Source organism: Chiloscyllium plagiosum, unplaced genomic scaffold (assembly GCF_037043375.1).
Source record: "Chiloscyllium plagiosum isolate Xiang-an unplaced genomic scaffold, Cpla_swu_hap1 HiC_scaffold_4, whole genome shotgun sequence".
NCBI lineage: Eukaryota > Metazoa > Chordata > Chondrichthyes > Orectolobiformes > Hemiscylliidae > Chiloscyllium > Chiloscyllium plagiosum.
In genome coordinates, this window is record NW_028270142.1 from 97607438 (window position 1) to 97621253 (window position 13816).

The 13816-nt window shown below is 38.9% G+C and overlaps 1 protein-coding gene across 6 annotated transcripts in view; it reads left to right on the forward strand.

The window, feature by feature from the left end:
- Window positions 1-13816, forward strand: part of LOC122549028 (RNA-binding Raly-like protein) — a 913629-nt gene that overhangs the window by 792578 nt on the left and 107235 nt on the right. For all 6 annotated transcript variants that reach the window (XM_087986498.1, XM_087986496.1, XM_087986497.1 and 3 more), the window contains 2 exons: window positions 3264-3442; window positions 5073-5128. In XM_087986498.1, coding sequence (XP_087842624.1) covers window positions 3264-3442; window positions 5073-5111 — 218 coding nt within the window. In that variant the 3' untranslated portion in view covers window positions 5112-5128. The remainder of the gene's footprint in view (window positions 1-3263; window positions 3443-5072; window positions 5129-13816) is intronic.

A 13816-nucleotide genomic window follows, 5' to 3' on the forward strand; every position in this document is an offset into this window, starting at 1 on the left:
GATAAATATTGGCCAGGACATCAAAGAGGCCTTTCTTGCTCCTCTTTGAATTGCATCATGGGAATTTGATGCCCACCTGTGAGGATGGACAGGGCCTCAATTTGATATCATATCTAAAAAACAATGATTTAACTTGCAAAATAGAATGTCTATTTCTGAATAAAATTGTTGCAAAATAATAACAATTCTAGCTAATGTTCAAATATACCTGCTACTCTTTAAAATTGAATTCCTAATGTTGTGTGAGAATGATAGGTGCATGTACTGCTTACTGAAACTCTGGATCATCACTAAATATATTACATTCGCCTTTTTTTTAAAGCATGCATCTTTAGTTCCTTTCAGTGTGTAAGATGCACAGCCACGTGTATGTGATTGATCAGAATAATGTTTTAAGTCATTATAAATTGCATTAGCTCACCAAGGAAACTGGTTTCATTTTGCCTGAACTATCAGACACTAGGATATTGTTTTTGCAAATGCTTCCAAATTCTGATGAAATTCCTAATTTTACATCCTCTAGTTTCATTTACTTCAAGGCTTAACAATGACTGTCTGTATATTTTTAATTATTAATGGATGCCAGTAGTGAGTACAGAGGCAAATTTATGAGTAACAAATGAGCTGAATGATGACTCTGCAGTTCATCCTTCTAATTCCTTGTTTAGCCATAACACATCAGCTTATGTTTTCCTATCACCAAAGACAGATCATATTTCTATAATCCCTATCCAGTCTTTAAGCTCCGAGGCACGATGAAGACAGAGAAAGAGCTTAAGTACTGCACCATCTGTCAAGCTGCCTATGCATAAGCTGCTTCTGTTGCATCTGCCAAACATATATCAAACTCCAAGTACCATAATCCCAGGAGTCCACCTTAACAATGAAAAAAAGCCTCCAGAACAACTTTAGACTCTCTACATAAGCAGGCAGTGGGGCTGAAACATGTTTTGAACTCTGCATATGACATAAAATTTGGACATAAAACAAAAGTTTCTTCCTCTGGCCTTTGAAGTAGATTACTTTATCTGCTAGGATTAAAATGATTGTGATGAGGCCAAAGAGCACAACTGAATAACCTCAAGGTTTTGTTCAGACTTAACATCCAACTGATTACATTCAGCTCCTTTCTAATTTATCAAGCTGTAAAATCATCCTTATGTCAGACAATTCTAGACATCTCCAACTCAACCTATATATTATCTAAGTCACAACAGCATAGATGGAAGTATAATTGTTTATAGAAAAAGGAAGATAATAAATTAGGATAATATAGTCAATTTAATATACTCATATTATGAATAGATTTTGAGCAATCAACATGTTCCAGACTTAGAATGATCTATTATAAGCAATCAACTAGGAAATTTTCATTTTAGATTAATAGTAATTAGGGTGTTATGCAAGGGCATCTGTCAGAATTGTTTGTCACTTTTCTGATTATTAGGCTAAATGTAGTCTGGCTAATGGGTTTCTTACACATCAGTTTGAAAAACAGCATTGAATTCTTTCAGATCAATCATTGAGAGGTGCAGCAAGATTGACATAACCAGTAGGCATTTTAATGGACACCTTCAGACCATCCCAGGGATTCAGGGCCCTGATGGCAAAATGCTTTCCCAGAGGCTGGCAGCCTTCCTTTGCTCATGTGTGCCAGTGGGAGTGGTGGTAGGTGCCAACAATGCACCCAGCAGAATCTCAGGATCCCAGGTTAGTATTGAATGAGGACAGATCGACGGTCGGAGGAGAGATCACTGGAGAAAGGGCATTGACTCACTTTCAATGATCCCTCCTTCCCTGATGCAGGAGCCTCAATATCTGTCTCTTCATTCATGGGATGGACATGCCTGGGGTAGGAATGTCCTTCCCTAAATGCCCCACGATCTGAGTTACTTGCCAGGGCTATTTTAGAGGACAGTTAAGACAACATTAGATCAGACCAAATAAGGATAATTGATAACAAATAAGGACACTTCCCTAAAGTGAGCCAGTTGTGTTTTTACACAATTGAAAATGGTCACCATTAAACCAGCCTCTAATTCCAGACTTTTTGTATTGTTGAATTCATAAAGTCCCACAGCATGGAGACAGGCCTTTCGGCCCAAACTGGTCCATGCCAATTCAAGTTTTACCACATGCCATAGCAGGATTTGAAGTCGTGTCTCTAGAGCATTACCCTGGTGTTCTGGATTACTAGCCTAATGACATTATCACTGCCTCCCCACACTATGCAGTCAGTGCCTGATAATGAGCAATGATGATCCCCCCATCCCCATCCAAAAAGGATGCTGGAATGACAAGAAGACTTGCCTCATGAGGCTGATTAGCATCCAACAAACAGTGGTCAGACATCCCACATCAGCCACTTCCACCATCCAACTTAATCAGGGGAGGTGTTGCTGCTGCCAGGAGTCAGTGAGACTGTCTTCCATGACTCAACCTGCAAGAGGCTGCATTAAGTCCACCCCTTTGTCTTGTTGCTTCCAAGACTCAGATCGATTATATTTGCATCTCTGAAGTTATATGAAGAACTACAACCCAAGTACAATTTACTGTAATGTTATCACATTTGTTGAATTATTGCTGCTCATTGTTACTCCAACTGGTATATAAACATCTGCTCAATCAATTTAAATGTTCACATGTTCTGTCAATTGAATTTAATTATCTTACAATCACCTAGTTTAAAGTCTTCATATTTGACTCCCACAAAAGGTTCTAGGAAGTTCTTCCTAACAATCAATATTAAAGCAATGTAACAACTTCTCTGAATCAAAATCTTTTTAATATATTCTGCAGATTGTTGCCATGTTAGAATGGAAAACCACTGCAGATATAATGCATATCCACACAGTTTCCCTGTGAAATAAACCAGAGAAAGAATTAGACATCAGCTTTGTTTCTTTGCCAGTAGAAGATGGAATAATTTTGACTCTGGAATTCAGTAACATGTGAAAGAGATGAGGCAGATAGCATTGATGCATTCAAGGGGAAGCTAAAACTAATACCTGATAGAGAAAGAAACAGAAGGACATACTGATAATATTGCAAGAAGTTAAGTGGGAGGGGGGGTGATGTATAGCTTAAACACAGGCACAGACCATTTAGGTAACTGGCCTATTTCTACTATGAATACTTTTTAATACTGATGCAATCCTGATTATTTGTTGTCAATCTTAGATATCAATGCATCAAGATTTGGAAAGGTATTGAAATTGAATTTGAAAGGTAAAAGAGGTGATCATACTGTGCCTTTTCCATAGAGTCACAGAAGAAGCAACTTGAAGAAAATTCAGAGTCTGCACATGAGGAATCCATATCAGAAAATGCAGAAACTTCCACAGAGGAACAAGTGGAAGGGGGCCCTGATGTTGATGGAGATGGAGAAGAGATGACTGATGGGGTAGAGGAAGATTATGACGAGGATGGCAGCAATGAGATGGTATGATCTACATGAGTTAACAAACAATGTGATATGAATCATCATGCAAGACCATATGATTACTTCCTAGATTATTCCATTTACAAATCTGATGTCACCACTCTTTATATGAATATGAAGCAGAAGGCACATATGATTGTCAGTGCATCACTGTGGCAATTGTATTACGTTACCTATGTTGAACAAAATAAGTTTGAGTGGTTAGATGGTAAGAACCTTTTTATTGTTTTAAGTATTACCATTGTCTTAGGAAGTTCAAAGACAGCCAAAAGAGCTGGAGCTACAGTAAGTTACTCCTGTAAAATCAATACAAAAGTTTAATATTTTGTACAAAGTTAAGTTAGAATTTTGTATTCCCATGATGCTTTAAGAGTTTCTTTCAGTTGAGTATAAAATAAATAGAGCAGTTTCTTTGGCACACATGAGAAATGAAAACTTGCACTCCCTGTACAATCAATCTAACCGATCAGGGGAGAGAGGAAAGAGGACGACAAAATCAAAGTAAGGAGGCTTCAACAGCAGCTGTCTGTCACAGCCTCTCCATGCACCCTTCTTTCAAAAACTGTTTTTATTGGACATGGGACCATCTGGAAATGTGGAAGGTGGAATGAAGCCAACTTTTCAAACTTAATAGTCACCAAAAAGGAATATTGATCTACTGGATTGCTTTTCGCTTTGCATTGTTTACTTGTAGCATTGAAAGTGCTACCAGCATTTAGAGGCCAGTGAAAGGGGCTTGGTGAATGTTTTTAAGTGCATAAGCGTAGATCTCCACTTTCTCTAATTAGGTAGTATAGCTATAATGACAGCTCTTCTCTCAGAGCTGGTATGAAACCAACAGATGCAGAATTCGTGCACAGCATATTAAACTAAATAATCTGTTTTACCACTGTATTGAACTTGGCATACATGAACAGGTTTTAAATATATGGTCTGAAATTATAACATTTGGAAATTATTTAATATTCCACTTAATTTACAATTTTGAAAATGGACTACAGTATAGAAAGAACAATGTATTTCTAAAGATTAATTAAAAGTAATGGATTATTATAATGACATAATATCACACAGAAATAGAACTTCTGAATTAATTTTACCACAACCCTTTGGCTAAGACAAAGACTTGTGCTATAAGATTTTGGCAAGTAGTAATTATTAGTATAGTGAAGAATGAGAGACAAAAATATTTTCAATGATGAAACCATTATACAACAGGGTTGTTATAAAAATATTTTCCTCTGTTTATAAGCGCCTACTGAGATAATTTGATTATGTTCTTGGAAAAGATGGAAAAATGCTGGACTTTTTCACCATCAAGCAGTTGAAATCTGATCCTCAAAGCAATAAAAGCAACGCAATACTTGGTCATTTCACCCGTTGTTAATAATTGAGTTCTATGTCCCTGTCAGATTTGCTCTTTTTTCTTCCACTCATTTCTCTGTTATTGCAATGAATTGCTTAAATAGCAATTAAAACATCAAAAGAAAATTGTGGTATTTTGTAACCAGACTAAAAAGTTAAGGTGTTTGAACACTTGTTAAATAAATTTGCCTTCCCTGTTACAAATAATCCTTCTGTTTATCTTCTTCTTCTGTCTAATGAATTCTGTTTATTCTGTTACTTTCAGAATGAGAATCATGTATCAGACATGGAGGATACACAGTAATTGACACGCATAGAAAGGTTGGTTTACTACCTGATTGTTGTTAAGTGCGAATAACCATAAAAGTAACATTGAAAAACAAAATTTGAATATGAAATTGCAATTATATGGCATCTTTAACAAAGGAAAATATCTCAAGGTGATTTGCAGAAGCATTTAAAAAACAAAATGTGACAATGGACCACCTAATGAGATATTCAACCAAATTATAAAAAAATCAAAAGAGGTTATAAGTAGTATCTTAAAGAAGGAAAGAGATATGGGGAGTGGGAAAAACATTTAGGATGGGAAGTCGAGAACTTGTGGTGTTGGCAGCTGAGGGAACAGCCATCCATGGTGGAGCAATTAAAATTGGGGAAGTCTGAAATTGACAAAGCACAGAAATGTTGGAGGGGAGGGGTGCTCAAGGAGATTAGAGGTAGGAAAGGAATGAAGAGATTTATAACAAGGATAAGAACTATAAAATTGAATTGCTGCTTAACTGGAAACTGTTGTCATTTTGGAAGAAGTGGGAAGATGGTTGAGTAGAACTTGGTGAGTATAAGGACAAGGACAGCAAAGTTTTGAATTTCCACCTGTTTGTGGATGGTGAAATATGGAAGTCCAGACAGGAATAATCAAATCAGGTGGTAACAAACAGAGGGTTTCAACAGCGGATATGCTCAAGAAAGGATGGACTTTGGCAATGCTATGGAGCTGGAATTAGGCAGTCTTAACAATGGTGTGGATATGTGGTCAGAAGCTCATCGTCAGTTATGATAGAATATAAGGTTGTAAAGAATCTAGATCAAGTTTGACCAGTTGCTTGTGAGAGGGATAGGATTGGTAAAGGAGAACATTATTACAAGAGGTACCGAAGTCAATGGCTTCTGTTTTCCCAACATTTTAATTGGAGGAAATTTCTGCTCATCCAATACTGATTGTGGAACAGGCAGTCAGATTGTTTAAAGGTAATAGAGGGGTCAAAAAAGGTTAAGGTCAGGCAGAGCTAGATAATGTTTGTGTATATGCTAAAAGTGACACTGTTTTTGGAGGACTTCATATCAATGAGTCTAGGTGGAAACAAATAATGTATTTGTAGAGAACCTCAGAGATACTGTTGCAGCAGCAAGACAAGAATCCACTGCAGGCAATTTTCTGGCTAAGATTAAGTCAAGGTGAATGGTAGATTTTAGTAACTTTTCAATATATACTGTAATGTCATATTTATAATATGTTACCAATTCAGCCTTTGAAGTATTTTGGCTTAGTGCTTCAGACACGCTGAACTACATTGAATTTTCAATCGGTTTAATGGCCCTGCTGCTACATGTTAACTTCCTTCAAAAAGAGACATGGATTAAAGTACGTTAAATAGATCAATTTTTTAATAGCTGTTAAGCTTGTTTAATCAAATATTTTGCACCTATCCTATTTCATAATGAGAATTTTGCATATTCAACCAAGTACTTATTCATGTTATAATTATAACTGTTTCCAGTTACTGTTCATAACAGCAGGATATACTGAAATTAATTTTGATTTTAAACATTGGCTTCATGAGTAATTGTCAGGAATCACTTTTGAGAAAGATGTATGACATAAAGGGTTGGCATTTTTAGTTTTAGTTTTTATATTTCCAGTGGATCAGACTCTCATTTGATAATGTCATCAAGTGGACAATGCAAATCTGCGCTATCAAGAGGTCTGATAACATGCCAAGAAAATTATCATTTGAATGTCATTGAAAGCTGGCATTGTTTTCTGCCTACAGATGGCTTTTAAAGCAGGAAAAGAGAGGGTTACGTAAAGTCATAGAGACGTACAGTATGGAAACAGACCCTTCGGTGCAACTCATACCTGCCATCAGATTTCCTAAACTGAAACTAGTCCCATTTGCCTGCATGTGGTCCTTGTCCAGCTAAACCTTTCCCATTCATGTCTTTTAAATGTTATAATTTTACTTGCCTTGGAATCACACCAGATATATTTATTTAAAGGGATTGAATTTTCAAGGTGCGAGAGAGAAAAAAAAGCAAGAATAGGCAATGGGGCTGATAGAAAAAGATGAAGGGCTTTTGCCCAAAACATCGATTCTCCTACTCCTCTGATGCTGCCTGACCTGCTGTGCTTTTCCAGCACCACGCTCTCAAATCTTATAGAAAGAATGTTATTGCTGACTCTATAAAAATCATTTGGAAAATTATTGCAATACTTCCAGAATGGCTTCTAGTAGTTCCTTTGAAAAGATCTACCTTGGTTCTTCAAGGCCCAAGTATACCTCATTTGGTAATGGAAAGTTGTTCCAGGACCCTACCATTGGGTCCTGATTTAAATATGTAAGGCAGTGTCCTTATTCAGAGTCTATCAAAAGGACAGACAACTGTTGATCAATATTCTTAAAAATGTTATTAACTGCCTTCTGACCTATTGTTCATAAAAACATAAAAAATAAGAGCAGGAGTTGGCCATTCTGCCTTTGGAACCTGCACCACCATTCACATGATCATGGCTGATCATCCATCTCAATAACCTGTCCCTGTTCATCCTCCATATCCTTTGATTCTTTTAGCCCCAAGTGCTAAATTTGTCCACTTCCTTAAAATTATTCAATATTTTGGCCACAATGGTGTCTATACAAAATAAATTATTTTTACAGTGTGAATTCCTGGAGCATCTCTACGGCCTTTGTGGTTTCTGCTGGGGAATGGGCGGATGAGAGGGTGCAAATTAGTCAGGTGCTTTAGTGGCATCCCGGTGATATATTCATGTTCCTTAACTAAAATGTTTTGTCCATTTTCTCAATCCTTAGTAGGTCATTGAGGTCTTCTGGGCAGTTTTGTTGGTCTCTTACTGTGTGGGTAATCTCTTTATAGCAGCAACATCATGTATCTTTGTGGACTTTTCTATTACAAAATGTAGCATTTTTTTGGTGCCATTCATGTCAGCATGGACCGTGGCAGTGAGACGTTCCTTGCTTTGCTTTCTCCCATTGTACAAATCATCCTAAACATTCAAGAATGAGCTGGGCATTTTTGATGAAATAGGATGGCTTCCTGTGCAATAAAGAATTATCTTGGTATGTACACATTCAAACCTTGGCTGAGAACATGTTGAATCCATCACTGCAGGCTTGCTCATGACTTCATGCTCTAATGTGGCCTAACTCCACTCCTAACTATAGTTGGTGTGATCATATGACAAGTTGTGGCAGTGCCGGTGTTGGACTTGAATGGAAAAAGTTAAAAATGACTGGACACCAGGTTATAGTGCAGCAGGTTTATTTGAAAGTACAAGTTTTTGGAGCACTGCTCCTTCATCAGGATGGAGCAGGATACATAGTACACAGAATTTATAAGTAAAAGACCAAAGTGTCATGCAACTGATTTGATGTATTCGACAAACCGAGATGGCTGTTAAGTCATTAATCACTTCGAATGGGGATGCAGATTTCGATTGGTTAATATGTAAATCGTAGAATTTCTTTCAAGTCATAGCCCAACATAATGTAAGGTTTTATCATTGTAGAAAAAAGTATATTAAAAAAGTATTTCCTGGGAGTGGAGAAACTACGCCATGCTCTTCACAGCATGAAACACATTATCCATGAGCAGCTCACCCAAATCTTCCCTACACCACCAATTCTTGCCTTTAAACAACCACCAAACCTTAACCATACCATTGTTTGCAACAAATTCTGCCCAACCTTCAGGACAACATCGACCACAAAACCATACAACCCTGTCCTGGCAACCACTGCAAGATGTGTCAGACCATCGACATAGAGATGACCATTTCACATGGGGACACCACCCAGCATGTGTGCGGCAGGTATTCGTGACTTGGCCAATGTTGCCTATCTCATACGCGGCAGACAAGGATGCCCCAAGGTGTGGCATATTGGCGAAACCATACAGACACTACATCAAAGGGTGACTGGACACTGCACAACAAATGCCAGACAGAGATGTACCCTCCCAGGAGGGGAACGCTTCAGTGGTCAAGGACATTCAGATCGGATGAATGTCCTCCAAAGCAGACTTGGGGATACACAACAACGCAGACTGGCCAAGCAGAGGCTAATAGCCAAGTTCAGTATCCGTGAGGATGACCTCCACTGGTATGTTGGGTTCATGTCACGCTACACGTGACCCCCACCACACTATGCACTCTCACACTCACACACAAACACACATACATGCGCACACACTCACACACAAACAACTCTCACACTCACACTGACCCTCTCTCATACACATGCTCTCCCTCTCTCACACACACTCATATTCATGTGCACACCATCTCGCAGGCTTATATACCGTCACACTCATGCACATATTCTATCAAGTGCGCACACAGATACTTTCATGTGCGCACTTGCACACACACACTCTCCCACACACACACACTCACACTCACATTATCACACATACACACTCCCCCTCCAACCCCACCCCCACCCCACTCTCTCACACACATATTTGCAGATACATTCTATTTTGTTAAAAAAGCACACAGTCTGTAGACAGTCAGTCAAAATGACATTTTGTAAATTCCTACTTTGGAAATAAAACTAGTCTGACTCCAGTTTGGGATACAGACAGACTCTAACCTCAAACCTTTAATGCATTGTCTGAGCTGAGATATCACTTTTTTTATATACTGATAAAACCTTAAGTTATCTCAGGGCTGTGATTTGAAAGAAATTCTGGAACTTACATATTAATCAATCAAAACTTGCATTCCTATTCTAAGTGGTTAAAGACTGAACAGCCATCTAGGTTTGTCTAATACATCAGAATACAGTAGTTATATGACACTTTGATCTTTTACTTATAAGTTCCGTGTCCTGTGTATGCTGCCCCATTAGCTACCTGACAAAGGAGCAGTGCTCCGAAAGCTTGTGCCTTCAAATAAACCTGTTGGACTCTAACCTGGTTTGTGTTATTTTTAACGTATGACAAGCATAACTTTGCCTAATCCAGCATTACCAGCTTGGATCTTTGGTTTATCGTGGGTATGATTTGTTCGGGTTCACAGTCAGTATGTCAACATATTTGTGATGCATGTATGGAATGAGCTGCCAGAGGAAGTGGTGGAGGCTAGTACAATTGCAACATTTAAAAGGCATCCGGATTAATATATGAATAGGAAGGGTTTGGAGGGATATGGGCTGGGTACTGGCAGGTGGGACTAGGTTGGGTTGGGATATCTGGTCAGCATGGACGAGTTGGACCGAAGGGTCTGTTTCCATGCTGTACATCTCTCTGACTCTATATTTGCAGAGACATGCTCATGATATCACCACAATATCATTGCATGAATCAGGATGGCATAGAAAGCTCATACTCCATCTTACCTTGAATCAGAAGCTCGATACTGTACTCTACTTGAAGAATGCTCCTCTGTTGTAACTTAACATTAGCCCCGACACTTATATGCCTAAGTAATGTGATGGTTGTACAAAAGATTTAGTTTTAATAACTAAGTCTGTTGAAAGTTAAAAATCACACAACACCAGGTTATAGTCCAACAGGTTTAATTGGAAGCACACGAGCTTTCGGAGCGAAGCTCCTTCATCAGGTGATTGTGGAGGGCTTTATCGTAACACAGAATTTATAGCAAAAATTTGCAGTGTGATGTAACTGAAATTATACATTGAAGAATGGATTGTCTGTTAAGCCTTTCATCTGTTAGAATACAGTGATAGTTTCACTTCTTTCATGTGTAAATCACAAAACCCTTTTTTTTAAAAATGTTGCATTCTCAGGTTAGCTGTTAACAATGGTGATAGCTAGACAATATGTTGAAGGTGTTAACCCCCTGTGTTCTCTTCTATGACCTGATGTTTAGATTGATTCCAATCTAAAAAGTGAAATAACAGAGTTTTACATAAATTCATGCAGTTTTTGAGCTCAGAGTTCGACATGAATCTATGTGGTTTTTGAGCAAAGTGCAATGTAACTCTGAAAGTACCAAAAAAATTCACCACACAAAATATATGTGTGCATGTGGGTCTTTGTCTGTCTGTGTGTGTGTCTGTCTGGGATGGGGGTTGTGAGTGTGAGAAAGTGTGTGTGTGTGCGTGTGTGTAGTGAGTGCAGAGTGTCTTAAGTCTGTGTGGGGGTGCATGTGTGGGAGTCTGTGTGTCTATAAGGGTGTGTGTGGGTGTCTGTGTGCGCGTCTGTGTGTATGTGTGTGTGTGTGTGTGTGTGTGTGTGTAGGAATATCTGTGTGGGTGTGTAGTGCAATGGTGATCATCTGTAATGTGACATGACCCCAAGGTCCCGGTTGAGGCCCTCCCTATGGGTACCGAACTTAGCTATCAGCCTCTGCTCGGCCACTTTCCTCTGCTGGGGAACACTTCAGTGGTCCTGGACATTCAGCCTCGGACCTTCAGGTGACCATCCTCCAAGGTGGACTTTGGGACAGGCAGCAGAGGAAAGTGGCCGAGCAGAGGCTGATAGCTAAGTTCGGTACCCATAGGGAGGGCCCCAACCGGGACCTTGGGCTCATGTCACATTACAGGTGATCACCATTGCACTACACACACACACACACACACACACACAGATATTCCTACACACACACACACTCTCACATACACATGGACACAGATACACAGACGTGCACACAGACACCCACACACACCCTTATAGACACACAGACTCCCACACATGCACCCCCTCACAGACTTAAGACACTCTGCACTCACTACACACACGCACACACACACTTTCTCACACTCACAACCCCCATCACAGACTGACACACACACAGACAGACAAAGACCCACATGCACACATATTTTATGTGGTGAATTTTTTTGGTACTTTCAGAGTTACATTGCACTTTGCTCAAAAACCACATACATTCATGTAGAACTCTGAGCTCAAAAACTGCATGAATTTATGTAAAACTCTGTTATTTCACTTTTTAGATTGGAATCAATCTAAACATCAGGTCATAGACAGAGAACACAGGGGGCTAACACCTTCAACATATTGTCTAGCTATCACCATTGTTAACAGCTAACCCGAGAATGCAACCTTTTAAAAAAAAAGGTTTTGTGATTTACACATGAAAGAAGTGAAACTATCACTGTATTCTAACAGATGAAAGGCTTAACAGACAATCAATTCTTCAATGTATAATTTCAGTTACATCACACTGCAAATTTTTGCTATAAATTCTGTGTTACGATCGAGCCCTCCACAATCACCTGATGAAGGAGCTTCGCTCCGAAAGCTCGTGTGCTTCCAATTGAACCTGTGGGACTATAACCTGGTGTTGTGTGATTTTTAACTTTGTACACCCCAGTCCAACACCGGCATCTCCGAATCATAAGTCTGTTGAATCCATGTCCAGTTTTTATGTTATCGGAAATAACATAAAGATTCCCACATAAAGTTAACACCCTGTCGGAGACAAACTTACAGAACCATTCCGTTTTGACTTCTTATTTTCTTGGTGGCAATAGCTGACAAATTCACCACAAACGAGGTTATCCAAATTTGATTGTTTGTAATTCTACTGGACAGGATCATTTTGTGGGTTGTTCAAGATTTATAGGTATTCGATCTGTTACTGAACCTTGAATACTAGAGATAGGATTAGATAGTCAGTTCATTAATTATACTTTATAAAACTGCCATGCAAGCATTGCTATCAAGTCAATATTCATGAGCTTTCTCAACCTCCATGCACCTATAACGGAAGCTGCGAAGCAAGAAATGAACAAACTCTATCAGCAATACCAGACCCTGCAGAACCATTGGCAATGTATTTGATTTCAAATACGCATAACATATGGAGTAATACTTTGGTTTTCAGCACTTCAATGAACTGTACTGGAGGAGTATGGTGGGAATTTTCATATCTGCCTTCAATGACTTGGTCCAATTATTGTAGGAGACAGAAAGTCACAAGAACCGATGACCTGAATCTTAATCTGTACTGCTGTCATATGAAGCTATGCAACAGGAATGCTGGAGATTAAAATATACTTCTTTATTTGTGTGCCAGATAATACAATAAAGTCACAAGAACATCAAATTTAATGTGTGAATCTCTGCCTTAAAACATATTCATTTTGCAAGGCCAGTACTTATTATTCATTCCAGATTGTCCTTGCAAACTGATGGTCCTTCTTCTTAAATCAATTACAGTTCATGAGCCAATGTATTTTCACAATGCTTTTAAATAGTGAGTTTCAGGAGCTTGGCCCAGTGACTTTTAAGTATCAGAAATGTATCGATGTTTGGTTAGTCTGTGACTTTGAGGGAAATGCGGAGTTGGTGGTTTTCCCCTGCTTTTGCCCCCTAGGTCGTCAACTCACAGGATTGAGGGGGATTGTGAAGGAAGCTTTGCCAACTCATTACAGTGTATTTTGAAGGTTGCTCATATTGCAACCACTGCGGTTGGAAGGAATGTTTAAGATGAAAATCTGCTATCAGTCAAGCACATTGTTAGGTCCTGGATGATCTTGAGTTGTTTGAATGGGTGCAATTGCTTCTTACCTTGTAGAGAAGTAAAGGGGTGAGCCACTTGCTGCAGGACACCTAGCTTTTGACCTACCGTGGTTGCCTTGGAATTTATGCAGATGCTCTAGTTGAATGTTTGGTCAATGGTGGCCCCCAAGGATTTTTTTTTCCCAGGAAGGTGGGCATTACTTGTTAGCCCACCATTTATTTCCCATCCCCAATTGCTCAGAATGCAGTTAAGAGTCA